Consider the following 21907-nt stretch of genomic DNA (forward strand, 5'->3'; position numbering starts at 1 on the left):
ATGCGCGTGCGCTCTGCATCCATCTGTGTACCACACATCGAGGAATTTGTAAGCTTAAATAAAGATGCTCAACGTCTCGGCTCGGTGGTGCCTTCGAATCGGCGATACTGATTTATCCTGAAAGGAAAACAGAAGAGCAGAACTGAATATAGGATTTTAACACACCTTTCCACAACCCATTAAAGTCATAGTGTATCATAAATCAATTCCAGCTATGGAATTGAAGAAATCAATTTCTGATACCGAGCGCTCATTGAAGAGCTACGGCTCTGTATCGGAAACGGAATGGACAAAAGACAAAGGTGAGCGTCATTCATTGCAAAGTAACGTTTTGGCCTGTTATAATGGATATTGCTCTGTGCAGAATAAAGCATGTGGTTTCAGATAGGGGATGTTGCGTTGCAAAACAACACCCGTTAATTACAATGGGTCCGTGCATTATTATTGTTTCCCAAATGTCATTCCCAGTGCCTTTAAAATAGACTGGAGACATCTCCATGCATGTGCTTTGCTTTCAATGCATTTTGGAGGTGCATTTGACCAGTTATTCAGTGATAATAACCATATCATTCATATTTGAGAAGATCTTTCTCAGAAGCATATTACAAAAAAACAGTTCCCATTTACAATAGCTTACCCACTGTATTAACAGTATATATTACTATAGCACAAAGGATAGGAGCCCCGAAATGTATACACGTATGTAATGCCCCATATCTACTAGCCTATTTCCATAACACTAAAGAAGGACTGAAATATGCCCAGCTCTTCGCTTTCAGCTGACTGTACATTCCAAAGTTGTCTGACTGGGTCTTTGGCCTAATATAGTGAACTGTACCCCTTCCAGTCGATGGATGCAGCAGGGTAGAACAAGCTAGAAGCCTACCTGCTGGGCTGTGAGTGTGTGAGTCAATACCAGCATCACCAGCACTGATACCAGCAAGGAAGGTGATATAAACAAACTGTAGAGACAGGCAAGAGGTTTTCATCCTCCTCGTTTTCATCCCTTTTTTTATCAGTAAGATATCAATGCATTATGAAAGGTCTTTCGAAGGAAGATACATTTTAAAATAAATGTTTCAATAATGTTGTTTATATGACGTGCCACGGTCATCTTAATTTTACTGGGATCTATTTGTGATGTTATGGGTAGGCTAGGCTAGTGTCACGAAGCTGTCATCACAACAGTATGATATATGTCTAATAATACAGACATAAAGAGGGTCATGGGGGTAAACAGAGGTCAGAGGTGAGAGGTCAGAGGTCAGGAATGACAGAGTCATAACAAGAGGTCATATTGTGTGCTTTATGTAACCAGAGATCCACAGCAGAGAATCCTGTCATGAGTCAGCCTCACACACCTACAAGGATTAAGTTCAATATTCACTTGACTTATACCGGTAGTTATGTTTCATTGTCTATTTTGTGTAGGACTGTCTGTGTGACATCTGTATAGGCCTAACTGCAATTATGACTGTTTATCTGCATTCAGATGCTCACAATGTCTTCCTATGCTATTTGACCATAACAGCCTGAATCGAACTTTCAGCAGAAATCAGCCCATTGCATCTTGGAATAATATATACTTTGAGTGTCCTCTTCATTAATTCCATTGAGTTAGAACAGGAATGAAAAAGAGAGATGAGAGGAGAGTGGGGTGCAGAAAGTCTGAGATGAATTCTGAGTTCTTCAGCTCATGAATATGAATAGAAGAAGGCTGCAGCTATTTTTAGAGATAGACTCTCTGTCCCCATTCTCCTTCCCCATCCAGTTCACCCCCCCCCCCCCCCCCCCCACACACACACACCTATTCATCATTCCCTTCCCCTGGTTCCTCCTTGTGTGTTCCAACTTTCAACTTCCATCTGTGTTGGGAGACGCATAGCTAGATACTAAAACACAGTGGGGAACATTACAATTAACACAGTACGTCTGGGCCCTGTTCATTAGGAGGACTGAAGACTGAAACAGGGAGGGGCTACCAGACTTTGTCCAATAAGAAAAGCTCATGTTCGTTTTCCATTACAAAACCTATTTTTTTTTATCCATTGCATGCCCTAATGAACATAACCTTGAAGTGGCTGCTACGCAGATGATATTCACATGACAGATCTGCTTCTCCTCATCAAGCAGACATCTGTCCGCCCTCCTCCTTCTGTCAAGGCTCTCATTATGCTGATCAGTTGATTGATAAACAGATGTTCAGGGTATTGATTAGGCAGTTTGTTTTAATGCAATTAGTGTGATTACATTGGGTTAATAACTAGCTTGGCTCTGCCAGTGATGACAGTGAAGCTACATTGATAGGGAAGTCTGGTATTTCTTCTAATAGTGACTGTGGGGACTGGGGAGGATCAAATGATGCTGTTACTGTATAGATTTAGAGCTAGATTCAATCCGTATTGCGGAAGATCGGCATTAAAATGTCAAGGTATTTTTCGACATATACAGCGTTTTCCGCGAACGCGGGAACATTGCCTTTAAATTTCAGCTATAAACCGGATCTTCCGTGATACTTCAGCGATTATTATTATTTTGGCTTTTGCTTTTCGATACAGTTCTGTCTGTAGGCCATACTGTGTCTGTTTTCCTGTAGTAGGTTTAGCATGATTCTTACTTTGTCTTTCAATGCTGCCTTCCATGGTGAAACAGAAAAACAAAACACTTTAAGCAACATTTAACTAAAATAAAACTAGACCTCATCTTGTAGTGGCAAAACTATTGAGGAGTGAATTAGAACACAAAGCATCAGTATCCATCTGCATGTCAGGGACACGGTTTGTCATGCATACAAGTGCTTATTTCAAGACATTTCAAATGTTTGTCTCAGTCATTCACTTTTAAAATGTCTAGCATACCACGAAGGATGCATGCCCAATACATTGCTTCATACTAATTGGTATGGTGCTGTGTATGTTGGAACAGAGCCTCAGTCTTCCATACTTAACATTTGCCATGTAGCCAGGAGTGTATCTGAAGACCCCCATGAGTAATATCTTCCTCCTCTCTAATCCTGCTGATGGCTGAATGTGGGCTACTGAGTACCGGAGTGTGTGCTGACTGAGTATGTACTGTATGTACTGCGTTAAGATAACTTCCTCAGCTCAGAGCAGTCGGCAGTTTAGATCCTTTGTGTGTTGTTCATTATAGACCTGGCTCTCTGCCATCATAATGGGCCAGTCAGGATTTTGTGTGGCTCGGTCCTATTGACAGTCAGCAGCAAATTGTGTGTGTGTGTGTGTGTGTGTGTCTTTGTGTGAGGTAGAAAGAGAGTAGCGAGGGAGAGAAAGAGGAGAGGGTAAAGAGATAGGTAGAGAGAGGAGGGGAGAGAGGGAGAGGGAGAGAACGATAGAGAGAGCAGTGAGGGGTAGAGAAAGAGAGAGAGAGAAACCACTTGGTATAAATCCTCCAAAGTTTACCACACTGTGTTATTGACTGCAGAGACAACTATGTTGGTATCAGCAATGTTTTCATGCTGCGGTTACCACAGCAGGGAAAACACGGCCGTTACTTTTTATTCAAGGACTCGACGTCAAGCTAAGCATTGAATCTCATCAGCTATGAACAGTCACAGGATGCAATTTCAATTCTTGTTACATTTGTCTTCAACAAAAACAGTCACTCAAATGAATGTCAAAATCTCATCCAGCCAAAGAAAAACAATATAGGGACAAAATTGAGTTGACATCATTTTTTGTTAGTTATTTCCAAGATTTGGAACGCCACTACTTTCCCTTTTGTCGATTGTCTTTAAGAGTCCTGCCTCCACATTAGCACCTTGTAAAGGTCTCTGGATGGATAGCATTACCAGTAGTTGGTTGAGGAGTCACAGAACAGTCAGTTCACCATTCTGGCCTCGTAGCCTGTCTCTCTCCATAGAGAAAATCTGTCTGTAAGGCCTGTCTCCCAGCAGTACTATACAGTACGTTCTTCTAACCCTGACTGAAATATTTAAGTCCTGCCTAGTGGGGGGTGGGAGGCTATAGTTTACAATGGATGTCCAAGGTGTGACGTTAGAGGATAGGTGGTTGCCCCCTAGGCCTATGCCACAGGAGGTTGGTGGAACCTTAATTGGGGAGGACGGGCTCGTGGTAATGACTGGAGTGGAATTAGTGGAATGGTAACAAATACATCAAACACATGGATTCCAGATGTTTAATGCCATTCCATTTCCATCGTTCTGGCTGTCATTATGAGCCGTTCTCCCTTCAGCAGCCTCCTGAGACCTATGCACACTTTCTGACAACGGTAGCGTGATGATTGTTCTGTGGCTTAGTGCTATTGACTGCAATATGCGTTTATTAATCACCCCCAGTTCGCTTTCTTGCTGACATAGGTTACACATTGGAGAAGCCTAGGATTATTGTTAGTAGTGTGTTCAGTTGGTTGACATTGGGATTGCGATGATCATTCAGTTGCTTATGCTGGCTTCACGTGCTCGTGGAAAATGGGAAGTCATAAGTCTGACATGATTGTGTTGAAGTGATTTTGAAGTCGGAACAATTCATTAAACAATTTTAGCTAGCTAACATTGCCAATAATAACATTAATTAGCTTGTTTAACATTGACAATATGGTGGAACTAACTTCATTCTCCATATTGATAAGGTTGTAATTGTCAAAAACAGATTTGTTGCCATCTTTTGGTTCAAAAGGTGAAAGGTTGTGGTGAAACGTCACAACTCAGCAACTCGGCTAACAACATTTTCTCCAAGTTTCCCGCTTGGAGGGTTATTAAAGTGAAATTTCCACTAGGAACTAGGAGCTCACGATAACTCCAATAGCACTTGAACGCTGCATTAGTGACTAGCAATATAGGTTAATTATTCCATCAGTTTGCATTTCTATTGGCTTCACTGTGTTGCTGTGTCCGGTCTTTGATTGCTATTGGTTGAATAGGTGGCTTTGTTAGGTCATTGGCCCCAGTTCAGGGTGTATTAGTCCAATCGGTGAAGAGTTACTCCAGGTCATTGATCTATGTCAGTACCAGTATCAGATTACTCTCATCTCTTTGGCTTGAGGCCCTTCCCACTGTCTGCATCCCAAATGGCTTTCTATTCCCTATATAATGCACTATATAGGGAATAGGGTGCCATTTGGGACACAAACACCGCCTTCTAGACCTCAACCAGTCAGCCCTTCCAAAACCTCACTAACACTCAGAGTCAATGACTCCTTCCATTATGTATTTTTATGCTCTTGATTCAGCGAGCGTCACACCAGAGTGCCTGAGCATCTGGCATCGAATTTAAGGTAGTCAGCTACTTCTTTCTTAGTCATCAGCCATTTTACTAGAACCTTCTATTCCTTTTAGGTGGGTACTGTGAGACACAATGACACATACCGTAGCTATCATCTGGACTTGTCTAGGTTTGCCAAGAAGCACTTTGACAGTGTGTGAGTGAGTCAGGTTTTTTGCTTTGAAGACTAGCTTTTGCTTTGAAGACAAGACTTGAAAAAGACAGCTAAAAAGCAACACCGTGCTTTTCATTTAGTCAAGAGAGAAATTCCATTTACATTTCAGATCATTTACTATGCGTATCTTGTCCCTTGACTTACTCGAGCGTCACATTCATAATTAGGACGTTGGATGGAGCAGGGAGTAGTGTTGTATTACTGTAAAATAAATCTGCCAAACAAGCCTTGGGCATTGTACTGGATAAAGGGAGGGGAACAATATGCAAGGCTAGACAGTAATGCAGTAATGCTTGGCAGGACCAAGTCCATTGTGATTCCATGTACTGTTCTTTAAGTCAGAGGAAGGAGGGAATAGGGAATAGGTCTCCTCTTCAGACTATTTGATGGTGGCAACAATAGAATAGGCCCTTTGGTTCTGAAGTCCAGAAGTTGGTATTGTATTGGTATTTTATGAATGATTTATTGAAATATTTAAGACTGAAATATTTAGAAATCTCTCTCTCCCTCCCTCCCTCCCTCCCTCCTGCCCTTCTCCCGATGTGTTAGAATGATGTAACTCACAATAGTGTTAAAACACAAAGTTCCCTCTCTCCCTCCAGGTCAGTCAGATGTGTCCATGGCGGAGAGCATCATGTCTCCAGATGAGATTGAAGTGGAGATGGCTCGCATCCAGCGCCTCAGGGAGGTGCTGGTAAGGAGGGAGTCCGAACTGCGCTTTATGTGAGTACTGTACAGAGACCATCAACACCACGATAAAATAATTACAGACTGCGGCTTTAATAAATCAATCAATCAAATATATTTATAAAGCCCTTCTTACATCAGCTGATGTCACAAAGTGATGTACAGAAACCCAGCCTAAAACCCCAAACAGCAAGCAATGCAGGTGTAGAAGCACGGTGGCTAGGAAAAACTCCCTAGAATGGCTAGAACCTAGGAAGAAACCTAGATAGGAACCAGGCTATGAGGAGTGGCCAGTCCTCTTCTGGCTGTGCCGGGTGGAGATTATAACAGAAATGTTCATAGATGACCAGCAGGGTCAAATAATAATAATCACAGTGGTTGTAGAGGGTGCAACAGGTCAGCGCCTCAGGAGTAAATGTCAGTTGGTCGATCATTCAGAGTATCTCTACTACTCCTGCTGTCTCTAGAGAGTTGAAAACAGCAGGTCTGGGACAGGTAGCACGTCCGGTGAACAGGTCAGGGTTCCATAGCCGCAGGCAGAACAGTTGAAACTGGAGCAGCAGCACGACCAGGTGGACTGGGGACAGCAAGGAGCCATCAGGCCAGGTAGTCCTGAAGCATGGTCCTAGGCCTCAGGTCCTCAGAAAGAAAGAAAGAAAGAAAGAAAGAAAGAAAGAAAGAGAGAGAGAGAGAGAAAAAGAAAGGGAGAATTAGAGAGAGCATACTTAAATTCACACAGGACACCGGATAAGACAGGAGAAATATTCCAGATATAACAGACTGACCCTAGCCCTCCGACACATAAAATATTGCAGCATAAATACTGGAGGCTGAGACAGGAGGGGTCAGGAGACACGAAGACGTGTTGGATTTGAATAATATAGAAGCTCATTGGAATAGATACATTGAATTTCCATTTTATTCCAAGAGTGGGTGAATTTATTATGTACAGTAAAGAGAGTACGTAGACTCTTTGGGACCCTTGAAAATAATGACACCCATACACATAAGCCTAATAGGTTTATACTGTGTATCCTGATGATAATGATATTATCCTGATGTAGATGTAGTAAAGCCATATTTCTGACACTGTGAATAATCAGTTAACTTGATTGCCAGGCTGCTCCATGCCAATACAGAAAGGAGTTGGCTAAAGCAGAAACAGAATGGCATCCATTCTATTACAGTGCCTTAAAAAAGTATTCACACTTTTCACAAATGTTGTTGTGTTACAGCCTGAATTGAATATGTATTACATTTATCACTGACCCACTCGCAATACCCACATAATGTCAAATTCAGAAAAAATGAAAAGCTGAAATATGTTCAACCCCTTTGTTATGCCAAGCCTACACAAGTTCAGCAGTAAAACTAGTCACATAAAAAGTGGCATGGACTCACTCTGTGTGCAATAATAGTGTTTAACATGATTTTTGAATAACTACCTCATCACTGTACCCCACACATACAGATAATTGTAAGGTACCTCAGTCGAGCGGTGAATTTCAAACACAGATTCAACCATAAAGACCAGGGAGGTTTTCCAATGCCTCGCAAAGAATGGCTCCTAGTGGTAGAGGGGTAAAAATGAAAAAGCAGACATTGAACATCCCTTTGAGCATGGTGAAACTATTAATTACACGTTGGATGGTGTATCAATACACCCAGTCACTACAAATATACAGGCGTCCTTCCTAACGCAGTTGCCAGAAGGAAGGAAACCGCTCAGGGATTTCACCATGAGGCCAATGGTGATTTTAAAACAGTTACAGAGTTTAATGACAGTGATAGGAGAAAATTGAGGATGGATCAACAACACTGTAGTTCTCCACAATACTAACCTAATTGAAAGAGTGAAAAGAAGGAGGCCTGTACAGAATAAAAATGTTCCAAAATATGCATCCTGTTTGCAACAAGGTACTGCAAAAAAATGTGGCAAAACAATTCACTTTTCTCCTGAATACAGTGTTATGTTTGTGGCAAATCCAATATAACACATGACAGAGTACCACTCTCCATATTTTCAAGCATAGTGGTGGCTGCATCATGCTATGGGTATGCTTGTAATTGTTAAGGACTGGGGAGTTTTTCAGGACAAAAATAAACTAAATGGAGCTAAGCACAGTCAACATCTTAGAGGAAAACCTGGTTAACTCTGCTTTCCACCAGACACTGTGAGATGAATTGAACCTTCAGCAGGACAATAACCTAAAATACAATGCCATTTTGACATTACAGAGTATTTTGTGTAGATTGATTTAAATCCCTGTTAATCCCACTTTGTAACAACAAAATGTGGAAAAAGTCAAGGGGTGTGAATACTTTCCGAAGGCACTGTACATTCCCATTCATATCGTCTATATGACAATTCATTATACTTACATATAATAATAATGTATTGCATTTTTAAAGCACTTTTCATTATACCGAATATTCTTAAAGTGCATAAAAAAATATAAAATACAAATAGAAGGAAAAAAATGGACACGGCTAGACGGCAACTGACACAAAGAACCCAGCTGATTCTACAAGAGACAAGGAGCTAGGTCCTGGGGGCGTGGAGGAGCAGTCTATCACTTGACCTGAGGGTGCGGGTAGGGTTATGGAGGGGGAGCAGTTCTTTGCCATGAATACACTGGAAAGTCAGCAGAAGGGTTTTGAATTCAACCCGGAATGAGACAGCCAGTGCATAGATGCCAGGATGGGGGTGATGTGATGGTGTTTCCTCACTCACATCAGGATCCTGGCAGTGCTGTTCTGGATGTATTGGAGCTTCTGAGGACTCCTGTCAGGGATCCCGGTGTAGAGAGTAATCCAGCCTTGAGGAGATAAAGGCATGGAACAGCTTCCCTGCGTCAGCCTGAGTGAGGGTGGGACGGAGTTTGGCAATGTTCTTAAGGTGATAGAATAACACTTTACACAGTCGTCTGATGTGGCTGTCAAAGGTCAGAGAGGAATCAAGATTTACACAGTCGTCTGATGTGGCTGTCAAAGGTCAGAGAGGAATTAAGATTTACACAGTCGTCTGATGTGGCTGTCAAAGGTCAGGGAGGAATCAAGCTGTACAGGCAGATTGGAATCTGAGGGGGAAAGAGGAGTGATCTGTCCTGCAATGATGAGGTGTGTTAACGGTGAGTGCTGGTCCTGGTGGGGGGTGCCAAGAAGTAGGGCCTCAGTTTTGCTGCTGTTCAGTTGAAGGAAGTTTTGCTTCATTCGTGCCCTTATCTGCTCACGGCAAGTGTTCAGACGGACACTTGCATCAGAGGGACAGGGGGACGTTTTTAGATACAGCTGGGTGTCATCAGCATAGTAGTGCAATGTGATTCCATGCCGGCTGATGACGCGACCGAGGGGGACCATGTAGAGAACAAACAGGATGGGTCAAAGAACAGATCCTTGTGGGACACCACAGTACTCATACTCAGTCCTGTCTGAGAGGTAGGAGTGGAACCAGCTCAGTGTCCCGGGAGGCGTTCCAGGAGGATAGGGTGATTGACAGTATCAAACACTGCCCTCAAGTCCAGGACGATCAGGAGACAGGGGGAGCCTGCAACCGCCATCAACAGGTCGTTGGTGCGCATTGGTCTTGTCACGGGGTCAGGTGACCAGATGATCAGAAGTTCATGCTTGATTTTCAGGGGAACTTGGACCACCATATTGTGTCACTATTGAGTTATAAACATTGAGAAAATAAACAGTGAAATGTTTTGGTGTGGTGGCAAATACAATCAATAGAAACTGGAAAGAGATTGATGGGAAGTGTGGCTTCATTAGCTTGGATGGCTTCATCAGCGAACAGTGATGCCAATACCTCCAGCTATGTGTGACTCAGACACACACACACACACATTCTGTAGCAGATGGAGTGGCAAAGCCTGCTGGAAGCACCGTTGGGTTCTAGTGAGTGAGTAAACAACACAAGGCAGATAGGGGATAGTGAGGAGGAGAGAAAAAGATGTTGAGGTTGAGAGACAGGAACAAGTGAGTGGGTGAGAAATTACAGGGGGTCGAAAGAGCAGAGGGAGAAGAGGCTGAAGAATGGGAACAGGGGAGAAAGAGGGAACTACAGGAGGTGGAGAGAGATGAAGGGAGGTAGGGAGGATAGCAGGGAGAGGGATGGTGGAAGAGGAGGAAGAGAGGGAGATGAAGAAGAGGGACAGGTAGAGAGTGGAGGAGGCAGAGGGGGAGGTGAGAGATGAAGGGAGGGATGGAAGGAGGGAGTGAGAGGAGACTGAGGAGGAACAGGGAGAGAGATGGAGGGAGGAGGAGGAGGGAGAGGTGTTGGGAGCTGGTGGATGAGTCATCAGTCTGTGATTTACAACAGAGAGACTTAAATCCCTGGTAGCTGTCACAGCGCTGCAGAGAGAAAGGTAGGGATGGATGGAGGGAGGGAAAGGAGGGGAGGAGAGAAAGAGAGAGATGAATGGGAGGGGGTGGAGAGGGAGAGTGGGAAGGGGCAGAGAAGAGAGGGGAAAGAGAGAAAGAGTGAAAGATGGAGGGAGGGAGTGATGGAGGGGAGGAGAGGGATGGATGGGAAGGAGTGGAAAGAGAGAGATGGAGGGAGGGGAGGTGAAGAACAAGGGATGGAGGGAGGATGGGGAGGAGAAGAGAGGGGGATGACATGACAGAGAGGTACCAGTAGGGTCCTCAGGGTGGGTCTTCAGGACCAGAGGATCTGGTAGAGGAGTGATTCATTCAACACTTTTCATCTGCCCACACTCTTCCCTAAGGGGGGGTGTAACTTTATATATTTCCCCCTATAGCTTTTATATGTGGATGTTTGCTTTATCTTTTATATTACTGTAAAACACTATTTGTATAAGATATCTATCTGTCAGTATGACTGCACAGTGTGTTTATTATGTACTGGGCCGCATTGATATATAGTAGGGCATTTTTATGTTAGGAAATGGATAGAGTGGATAGCGGGCACCATACCTTTTCAAATCCTATCCCGTTCCCCCTAGCTCACAGATCTGAAATAACTAAATGAATGCAAATTATATCAATAGGCCTCCAAGAGCCAAGTCACTTAGAGGAACCAAAATGGAACAGGGCCAGAGAGTCACACTGTGCTTTACCCTTCCTAACTGGAAGAAATGTTGTTGTCTTTTCCAGGGCGGACGACATCCAGCTCTGCAAAGACATCATGAGTCTGAAACAGGAGCTGAGGAAGGTGGTAACTGTACCAGGTAACTAACAGCAACAAATAGAGACAATCACAGTCACAACAGTTCCACTGCCCACAGCTATCCTACCCAATAACAGGCAGAAAAATCGACCATATATCAACCATATACCTGAGGTATATATTTAAGCAACAAGGCACAAGGGGGTGTGGTATAAGGCCAATATACCACGGCTAAGGACTGCTCTTAGGTGCGACTCAACACGGATTGCCTGGATACAGCCCTTAGCAGTTGGCCATATACCACAAACACCCAAGGTGCCTTATTGCTATTATAATAAGGATTGGACCCTTTTTTTCAATTTTCGCCTAAAATGACAGTAGCTGCCTGTAGCTTGAGGACCTGAAGCAAGGATATGCATATTCTTGATACCATTTGAAGGAAATACTTTGAAGTTTGTGTAAATGTGAAATTAATGTAGGAAAATATAACACATTAGATCTTGCATCTTTGAAATGCAAGAGAAAGGCCAAAATGTAATATTCCAGGTTAAGCACACTTTTTAATTTGGCCACTAGATGGCAGTAGTGTATGTACAAAGTTTTAGACTGATTCAATGAACCATTGCAGTTCTGTTCAAAATGTTGTATCAAGACTGCCCAAATGTGCCTAATTCGTTTATTAATACATTTTCAAGTTCATAGCTGTGCACTCTCCTCAAACAATAGCATGGTATTCTTTCACTGTAATAGCTACAGTAAATTGGACAGTGCAGTTAGATTAACAAGAATTTAAGCTTTCTGCCAATATCAGATATGTCTATGTCCTGGGAAATGTTCTTGTTACTTACAACCTCATGCTAATCACATTAGCCTACGTTAGCTCAACCGTCCCTGCCGGGGGGGACACTGATCCCGTAGAGGTTAAAAAGATTTTAATCTTTCTGCCCATATCAGATATGTCCTGGGAAATGTTCTTGTTACTTACAACCTCATGCTAATCACATTAGCGCACGTTAGCTCAACCTCCCAGTGGGAGCGACACCAATCCCATGGAAGTTAAACTGGTTACCAACGTCATTGGAGCAGTAAAAATACATGTTTTGTCATAACTGTGGTATACGGTCTGATATACCACGACTGTCAGTCAATCAGCATTCAGGGCTTGAACCACCCAGTTTACCAATAACCATATATCCAGGTAACTAACGGCAACACAGACATCACAAGACCTCCACTGGCTGCCCTCTCCTGTCCAATTGCCTTTCCTATCCTACCTGGCAACAGAGAGAAAAATGTACCATATAGTATTAACCATATATAACTACAGCCAATAAATCCACTTCACCGCACTCCCCTGTCCTATTCTACCCGGCAACATAACAGGGAGAAAAATGAGCCATACTGTGTATCCCTCTAGGAAATAGAACAAGCATATCAGGATGTATCCTCAGTGTACCCTTAGCTTAGCCAAATTGCTTCTGCATGCTGTAGAGCACGTGTCAAACTTATTCCACAGAGGGTCGAGTGTCTGCGGGTTTTCGCTCCTCCCTTGTACTTAATTGATGAATTAAGGTCACTGATTAGTTAGGAACTCCCCTCACCTGGTTGTCTAGGTCTGAATTGAAAGGAAAAACACCCCTGCTGTAGTGAGTATAGACCCAAAAATAGGGTAGAGGAGAAAAACTGCTACCGTATGCAGCTACCTGCTGCTACATGGTGAGGTGATTTGTGGGTAGGTTCACTGCGGTAAAGTAGCCGCACAATTGATTGTAACTCTCAGGGACATGGGAGAGTTATGAGGCGGGGAGGTACTTCCCCTCAGGTAGTTTAGAGCAGGCACAGTCATAATGGCCACACAGGTGCACAAACACACGCACGCATAGCTAACCGTAATGGCTATATGAGCCAATGGTCCATTTCCTGAGACTGTGGCCAAAGATTATTTCAACGAATACTACTTTAGTTATACTTTCCTCCACAAATGATGTTAGGTCTATTTGTGGCCACGGCTGACAGCAGATGGAGTCAAATAGCCACTACAACTTCACAACTCTACAACGTCACAGTCTAGAGTTAGCTGTCTAGCATGATCCCAGACAGCACAAACAGATCTGGTACCAGGCTAGTTTCTCCTTTTACTTATGAACTTGTGATGACATAGTGACTGGATCTGTATTAGTGATAATCTGGAATCGCAACAAACAAGAACAATGGAATTAATTGTTCATTAGAGCACACATAAAGCCTACATACTGTACAGATGCCATACTGCTTACATAGACGCTAAATCCAGTACACTATGCATGACATTCATTGACATTTAGCACACATTCCAAATCAAATCTAATTCCTTACACCATTATGAGTCATAATATACCATACTCTATGTATCAATATGTATGTGACCCAACAAGCTTTGTTATTAACTCAGTACAGAGAAAGGCCCTAGCCCCCGCTGCTTTTCCTTTTCCATTTGACATTCCGATTTCTGCATCCGTCTATGACACTGTGACTCCAGGGAATGGCTGTACAATCCAGTTCTATCCCGGTGGGAGAGAAAGATTTGAGACTGTCAACAACACTGTACACTGTTCTCCATCTATTGCAGTGTGTGTGTGTGTGTGTGTGTGTGTGTGTGTGTGTGTGTGTGTGTGTGTGTGTGTGTGTGTGTGTGTGTGTGTGTGTCTCAGTCTATCACTGGGTCCCACAAGGGTGCGTGCTCAGCCCTCTCCTGTAATTCCTGTTCACCCATGACTGCGCTGCCATGCGCGCCTCCAACTCAATCATCAAGTTTGCAGACAACACAACAGTAGTGGGCTTGATTACCAATGATGACGAGACAGCCTTAAGGGAGGAGGTGTGAGCACTCGGAGTGTGGTGTCAGGAAAACAACCTCTCACTCAACATCAACAAAACAAAGGAGATGATCATGGACTTCAGGAAACAGCAGAGGGAGCACCCCCCTATCCACATCAACGGGACAGTAGTGGAGAAGGTGGAAAGTTTTAAGTTCCTCGGCTTACACATCACGAACAAACTGAAATGGTCCACCCTCACAGACAGTGTGGTGAAGAAGGCGCAACAGCGCCTCTTCAACCTCAGGAGGCTGAAGAAATATGGTTTGTCACCTAAAACCCTCACAAACTTTTACAGGTGCACAATTGAGAGCATCCTGTCGGACTGTATCACCGCCTGGTACGGCAACTGCACCGCCCTCAATTGCAAGGGTCTCCAGAGGGTGGTGCGGTCTGCACAACGCATCACCGGAGGTAAACTACCTGCCCTCCAGGACACCTACAGCACCTAATGTCACAGGAAGGCCAAAAAGATAATCAAGGACAACAACCACCCGAGTCACTGCCTGTTCACCCCGCTACCATCCAGAAGGTGAGGTCAGTTTCAGGTGCATCAAATCTGGGACCGAGAGACTGAAAAACAGCTTCTATCTCAAGGCCATCAGACTGTTAAACAGCCATAACTAACACAGAGAGGCTGCTGCCTACATACAGACTCAAATCATTAGCCACTTTAATAAATGGATCACTAGTCACTTAAAAAAATTCCACTTTAATAATGTTTACATATCTTGCATTACTCATCTCATATGTATATACTGTATTTTATACCATCTATTGCATCTTGCCTATGCCGCTCGGCCATTGCTCATCCATATATACTGCTCAAAAAAATAAAGGGAACACTTAAACAACACAATGTAACTCCAAGTCAATCACACTTCTGTGAAATCAAACTGTCCACTTAGGAAGCAACACTGATTGACAATACATTTCACATGCTGTTGTGCAAATGGAATAGACAACAGGTGGAAATTATAGGCAATTAGCAAGACACCCCCAATAAAGGAGTGGTTCTGCAGGTGGTGACCACAGACCACTTCTCAGTTCCTATGCTTCCTGGCTGATGTTTTGGTCACTTTTGAATGCTGGCGGTGCTTTCACTCTAGTGGTAGCATGAGACGGAGTCTACAACCCACACAAGTGGCTCAGGTAGTGCAGCTCATCCAGGATGGCACATCAATGCGAGCTGTGGCAAGAAGGTTTGCTGTGTCTGTCAGCGTAGTGTCCAGAGCATGGAGGCGCTACCAGGAGACAGGCCAGTACATCAGGAGACGTGGAGGAGGCCGTAGGAGGGCAACAATCCAGCAGCAGGACCGCTACCTCCGCCTTTGTGCAAGGAGTAGCAGGAGGAGCACTGCCAGAGCCCTGCAAAATGACCTCCAGCAGGCCACAAATGTGCATGTGTCTGCTCAAACAGTCAGAAACAGACTCCATGAGGGTGGTATGAGGGCCCGACGTCCACAGGTGGGGGATGTGCTTACAGCCCAACACCGTGCAGGACGTTTGGCATTTGCCAGAGAACACCAAGATTGGCAAATTCGCCACTGGCGCCCTGTGCTCTTCACAGATGAAAGCAGGTTCACACTGAGCACGTGACAGACGTGACAGAGTCTGGAGACGCCGTGGAGAACGTTCTGCTGCCTGCAACATCCTCCAGCATGCCTGCAACATCCTCCAGTCATGGTGTGGGGTGGCATTTCTTTGGGGGCCACACAGCCCTCCATGTGCTCGCCAGAGGTAGCCTGACTGCCATTAGGTACCGAGATGAGATCCTCAGACCCCTTGTGAGACCATATGCTGGTGCGGTTGGCCCTGGGTTCCTCCTAATGCAAGACAATGCTAGACCTCATGTGGCTGGAGTGTGTCAGCAGTTCCTGCAAGAGGAAGGCATTGATGCTATGGACTGGCCCGCCCGTTCCCCAGACCTGAATCCAATTGAGCACATCTGGGACATCATGTCTCGCTCCATCCACCAATGTCACGTTGCACCACAGACTGTCCAGGAGTTGGCGGATGCTTTAGTCCAGGTCTGGGAGGAGATCCCTCAGGAGACCATCCGCCACCTCATCAGGAGCATGCCCAGGCGTTATAGGGAGGTCATACAGGCACGTGGAGGCCACACACACTACTGAGCCTCATTTTGACTTGTTTTAAGGACATTACATCAAAGTTGGATCAGCCTGTAGTGTGGTTTTCCACTTTAATTTTGAGTGTGACTCCAAATCCAGACCGCCATGGGTTGATAAATTGGATTTCCATTGATTATTTGTGTGTGATTTTGTTGTCAGCACATTCAACTATGTAAAGAAAAAAGTATTTAATAAGATTATTTCTTTCATTCAGATCTAGGATGTGTTATTTTAGTGTTCCCTTTCTTTTTTTGAGCAGTGTATTTGTATGTACATATTCTTCTTCCATCCCTTTACACTTGTGTCTATAAGGTAGTTGTTGTGAAATTGTTAGATTACTTGTTAGATATTACTGCACTGCCGGAACTAGAAGCACAAACATCTCGCTACACTCGCATTAACATCTGCTAACCATGTGTATGTGACCAATAAATTTGATTTGAGATCAGTGTGAAGGTCAGGGGAATAAAGTCGAAATCCTTTCCAGAGAATTGGATACGGAGTTTATGACTGCTTATGCAAATGAACCCATTGGGCTCTGGTGAAAAGTAATGTCCTGTGTAGGGCATAGGGTAACATTTGAGATTAATTCCATTAATATACGACTGCTTATGCAAATTCCCCCATTCAGACAGGACATTGCATCATTGAACAGCATTTGCATATTTTGTTTCCCGATTAGTTCTCATGAATTAAACACGAGGAGGACGATTTAAGAATCTAAATATCTAGGACTCTATTCAATCCGCATCGCAGAAGTTCAGCTTTATAGCATGATTGAAATTGAAAGGCAATGTCCCGCTTTAGCAGAGACTGCATTCACGGTATCACTGCATATCTCAGCTCAACTGGAAATTACCTTTACATTTCCATCACTTGAGCTTTACAGATTGAATAGGGTCCCTACTGTTTGTGATGTGAATCACTATTTGGTAGCATGCGCTGCCTTCCCAGGAAGTTTCCTCTTCCCCTGTAGCTCAGTATCTCACAAATGTTGTATCAGTTGAGAAACGTATTTAATATAAGATAAAAATATACTTTTTAGTTTGATATAAAACATCAATCATCTTTGAAATCTAACCCCCTCTCTACCTCCCTCCCTCTATCCCCTTCCCTCTCTCCCTCCCTCTCTCCCTCTCTTCTTCCTCCAGAGAGAGAGAAGACCAAGAAACAGAGACAGTGGGAGGAGGAGTTGATCCTGAAAATCCATAAACTGGTGCAGAAGAGGGATTTCCTAGTGGACGATGCAGAGGTGGAGAGATTAAGGTAGAACTGTGGTCCGAGGGAGGTGGAGAGAGGGAGGGAGATGGAGAGAGGGAGGTGGAGGGAGGGAGGGAGATGAAGAGAGGGAGGTGGAGGGAGGGAGCTGGAGAGAGGGAGGTGGAGGGAGGGAGCTGGAGAGAGGGAGGGAGATGGAGAGAGGGAGGTGGAGGGAGGGAGCTGGAGAGAGGGAAAGAGATGGAGAGAGGGAGGTGGAGGGAGGGAGTGGGCTGGAGAGAGGGAGGGAGATGGAGAGAGGGACATGGAGGGAGGGAGGGAGCTGGAGGGAGATGGAGAAAGGGAGGTGGAGGGAGGGAGGGAGGTGGAGGGAGGGAGCTGGAGAGAGGGAAAGAGATGGAGAGAGGGAGGTGGAGGGAGGGAGCTGGAGAGATTAAGGTAGAACTGCCCTACAGTCTGAGGGAGGTGGAGAGATTACGGTCTAACTGCCAGACAGTCTGAGGGAGGTGGAGAGATTACGGTCTAACTGCCAGACAATCTGAGGGAGGTGGAGAGATTACGGTCTAACTGCCAGACAGTCTGAGGGAGGTGGAGAGATTACGATCTAACTGCCAGACAGTCTGAGGGAGGTGGAGAGATTACGATCTAACTGCCAGACAGTCTGAGGGAGGTGGAGAGATTACGATCTAACTGCCAGACAGTCTGAGGGAGGTGACACATGCCCACAGTTCAACTCCTTATCATCTCCACTTCCTCTTCTACCTAGGCAGCTATCTTCGTCCCCCTTGGTCTCTCACTTACTCCCCATCCTCTGCCTGCTATCTTGGTCCCCTTTGGTCTCTCACTTACTCCCCATCCTCTGCCTGCTATCTTGGTCCCCTTTGGTCTCTCACTTACTCCCCATCCTCTGCCTGCTATCTTGGTCCCCCTTGGTCTCTCACTTACTCCCCATCCTCTGCCTGCTATCTTGGTCCCCCTTGGTCTCTCACTTACTCCCCATCCTCTGCCTGCTATCTTGGTCCTCCTTTCTTCGACATGGAGATTACTTACAGACAGCAGAGCTGATATGAGATCACAGTGTGTTATTCAGTGAATGTATGGAGTATTGAGGATATTGAGAAGTAAACTGCAACGGACAGATTGCGAGACATTCTTGGAAACAAAGCAATGTGCATGGAGATTTTATGTGCCGTAAATAGTCACTAACTTTATGGAATAGGAGTATGGCCGCAGGGTATGTTACAGTCTGGAATGTGACAACTGTTTAGGGGCAAATGCTTTGGTACGTACGTATGGGGGTATTCTACAGACTACAGACTGTGACGTTTTGCCATTGAGTAAGGGGTAACCACTAACTGTAACCCATATCCTCTCTACAGGGAGCAGGAGGAGGACAATGAGATGGCTGAGTTCCTGAGACAGAAGCTGATGCCTCTGGAGAAGCTGGCCAGAGAAGCTGCCCAAAGTGAGTAGTATCCTTCATACAAAACACACACTAGTACACACTCAATAGCTTAAATTCAATACACGTGTAGGACGCAGTGCAATGAAATGCTTACAGGTTCACCCTCTTGACAATGCAACAACAACATAGTCATGGTCACAGTGGCCTTGATGAAAACACTCAAGTACATATTAAAAGCACATATACAGTAAAGATGTAGATATGATATAATACCAAGCAGATTAGTTCTGTCATATCCAGAGTCACAGACCATATGAGTGGCCCTGACTGTCATACAGTTTCATACCAGGCACACTGTCTCTGTCACATTAGGTCAAGACCGAGATAAATCGAGTGGCAACAAGGAACAACTGACAAGCCACGTAATGGAATTAGTGTGATAACAGCTGATTAAAATCATATCAGAATATCGATTCGAGAACAGTCTTAGTTGTTATGGCGTTGATTTAATCTAATCATGGCTTGGACTTTATTCAGACAGATTCAAAGATGGGAATCTTAGAGAAATAGCTGTGCCTTTTTCATTTCCATCTAAAACCACAGAGAACGTGTCCAAATGTGCACCCCTATACGAGGCCCTGGTAGGAGTGCAAAAAGTAGTGCACTATGTTGGGAATAGACATCTCAGATTTGCCCATACTCTCTTACCCCAGATCCCCAGAAGCCCAAGAGACAAGTCCCTGATCCTCCGCCCAGCAAGCCGACCATCACCAAGTCCATCACCATCATCAAGGACTGCTGCGGAGCCACCCAGTGTTGTATCATGTAACCCATGGTTACAGAGGAGTTGAGGACAGTACACCCTCCCATTCACAGCACCACCCTAGTAACAACAACACAGTCACACTGTACATCTGTCACCTGACCTGGTCTCTTGGTGTCATATCACCTATCGTTACATCATTTCCTGGGATCCAGAGAACCCTGGTGCAAAATGGACACCCACATAGAGGTGATAGATGGACAGGCATGGCCACATGTAAATACAGTAAATGATGGAAATGAAATACGTGGCACTATATAATGTTAAAAGGCAATTGGAAATGTAATATATGGGACCTGTACAGTATTGTAAGCAAGCAACATAAGCTACAATGACATTTCAATAGACCAATTTATATTGAAACATTCTTCAGAGATCAATAATGACATTTATTCCTCAGATGTATAAGCACAACGTCCCGTACTGAACCACAAATGCATCACACCAAGGTTCTCTGTCCACCAGGAAATGACATGACTTAATTGTTATTCACTTTGTCATTTTGATAACGGGTATTTACTGTATGCTTCCATTCCAACCCTTTAACGGAACAACTAGAACTCCTCTCAGACTTAGGACTGTATGCTTAACAGGGTGGGCTCAATTCCATTTCAATTCAGTCAATTACTTACCGAATTACCAGATTTTAAAATGAATTGATCCAACCCTGATGCTCTGGAACTGTAGATAATGAAACACTTCACTCACTGTAGTACATTTTTTTGTATCCCTTTATTGTAAAGGTATACTTCCTATATAAACAGTATTACTGAACACAGTTGCTACGATACCATTTACATTGGCAAGCTGCAACAATCGCATGATTGAGTTATTTTGTTATTCTATGATGTATATTAACGTGTCAATAACCAGTATACACGCATTTATGTTGCTAAGACAAAGTCAGCCTTACAACTGGTCATTCTTATCTTCCCCAAAACATAGTGGTAGTTATTACCATGGTATCACTACAATATTATTCATGATTACAATGAATAAGTATTGGAAGGAAAACAATTAGCGTCATACTACGAGTCTTGCAATTTCTACGGCAAAACAAGAAGAGGTGAATGCAATTCTTTATTGTACACGCCTTTAAGATTCTGGAAAATAGTTTGTTGGAATCCAATGTTTGTAGAAGATTAGGGAGTCCTGTTCAACAAAGTGACCCTCTACTTCAGATTATTTTCCTCTAACCCCACGCCTCCCTTTGGGTAGATCTCAGAAATATTTTCCTTGACTCATCAAGTCCTTCTCCTTGCTTCCATCGGAGGTTTTGAGAAGCAAAGAATTGAGGAAAACACTGAGACCCATCCCTGAACTTTGTTCTGTAGTATATTAGTGATGCTTTAATGTCCAAATTGAACAATATGCATAAATGAGCCGAAAATACCTGTACATATACAGTACCAGTCAAAAGTTTGGACACACCTACTCATTACAGGGTTCTTTATTTTTACTATTTTCTACATTGTAGAATAATAGTGAAGACATCAAACCAATTAAATAACACATATGGAATCATGTAGTAACCAAAACAAGTGTTAAATCAAAATATATTTTATATTTGAGATTCTTCAAAGTAGCCAGTCTTTGTCTTGATGACAGCTTTGCACACTCTAGGCATTCTCTCAACCAGCTTCATGAGGTGCCTGGAATGTATTTCAATTAACAGGTGTGCCTTGTTAAAAGTTACTTTGTGGAATTTCTTTCCTTCTTAATGCATTTGAGCCAATCAGTTGTGCTGTGACAAGGTAGGGGTGGTATACAGAAGATAGCCCTATTTGGTAAAAGACCAAGTCCATATTTACATTTACATTTTAGTCATTTAGCAGACGCTCTTATTCAAAGCGACTTACAGTAGTGAATGCATACATTTCATTAAAAAAATTCCGTACTGGTCCCCCGTGGGAATATTATGGCAAGAACAGCTCAAATAAAAAAAGAGAAACAACAGTCCATCATTACTTTAAGACATGAAGGTCAGTCAATCTGGAAAATGAAGAACTTTGAAAGTTTCTTCAAGTGCAGTCGCAAAAACCATCAAGCGCTATGATGACACTGGCTCTCATGAGGACCACCACAGGAAAGGAAGACCCAGAGTTACCTCTGTTGCAGAGGATAAGTTCATTAGAGTTACCAGCCTCAGATTGCAGCCCAAATAACTGCTTCACAGAGTTCAAGTAACAGACACATCTCAACATCAACTGTTCAGAGGAGACTGTGTGAATCAGGCCTTCA

The 21907-nt window shown here is 43.8% G+C and overlaps 1 protein-coding gene across 1 annotated transcript; it reads left to right on the top strand.

Moving 5' to 3' along the window:
• On the top strand, positions 1–21134 carry LOC115178558 (uncharacterized protein C16orf45-like). Its single transcript, XM_029739816.1, has 6 exons — positions 1–302; positions 6018–6138; positions 11221–11294; positions 17372–17486; positions 18818–18903; positions 19557–21134. The coding sequence occupies exons 1-6, from the start codon at positions 215–217 to the stop codon at positions 19670–19672; spliced, it is 600 nt and encodes a 199-aa protein (XP_029595676.1). The 5' UTR covers positions 1–214; the 3' UTR covers positions 19673–21134.
• The last annotated feature ends 773 nt before the right edge of the window (positions 21135–21907 follow it).

The sequence above is a fragment of the Salmo trutta genome, chromosome 38 (genome assembly GCF_901001165.1).
Source record: "Salmo trutta chromosome 38, fSalTru1.1, whole genome shotgun sequence".
Lineage (NCBI taxonomy): Eukaryota > Metazoa > Chordata > Actinopteri > Salmoniformes > Salmonidae > Salmo > Salmo trutta.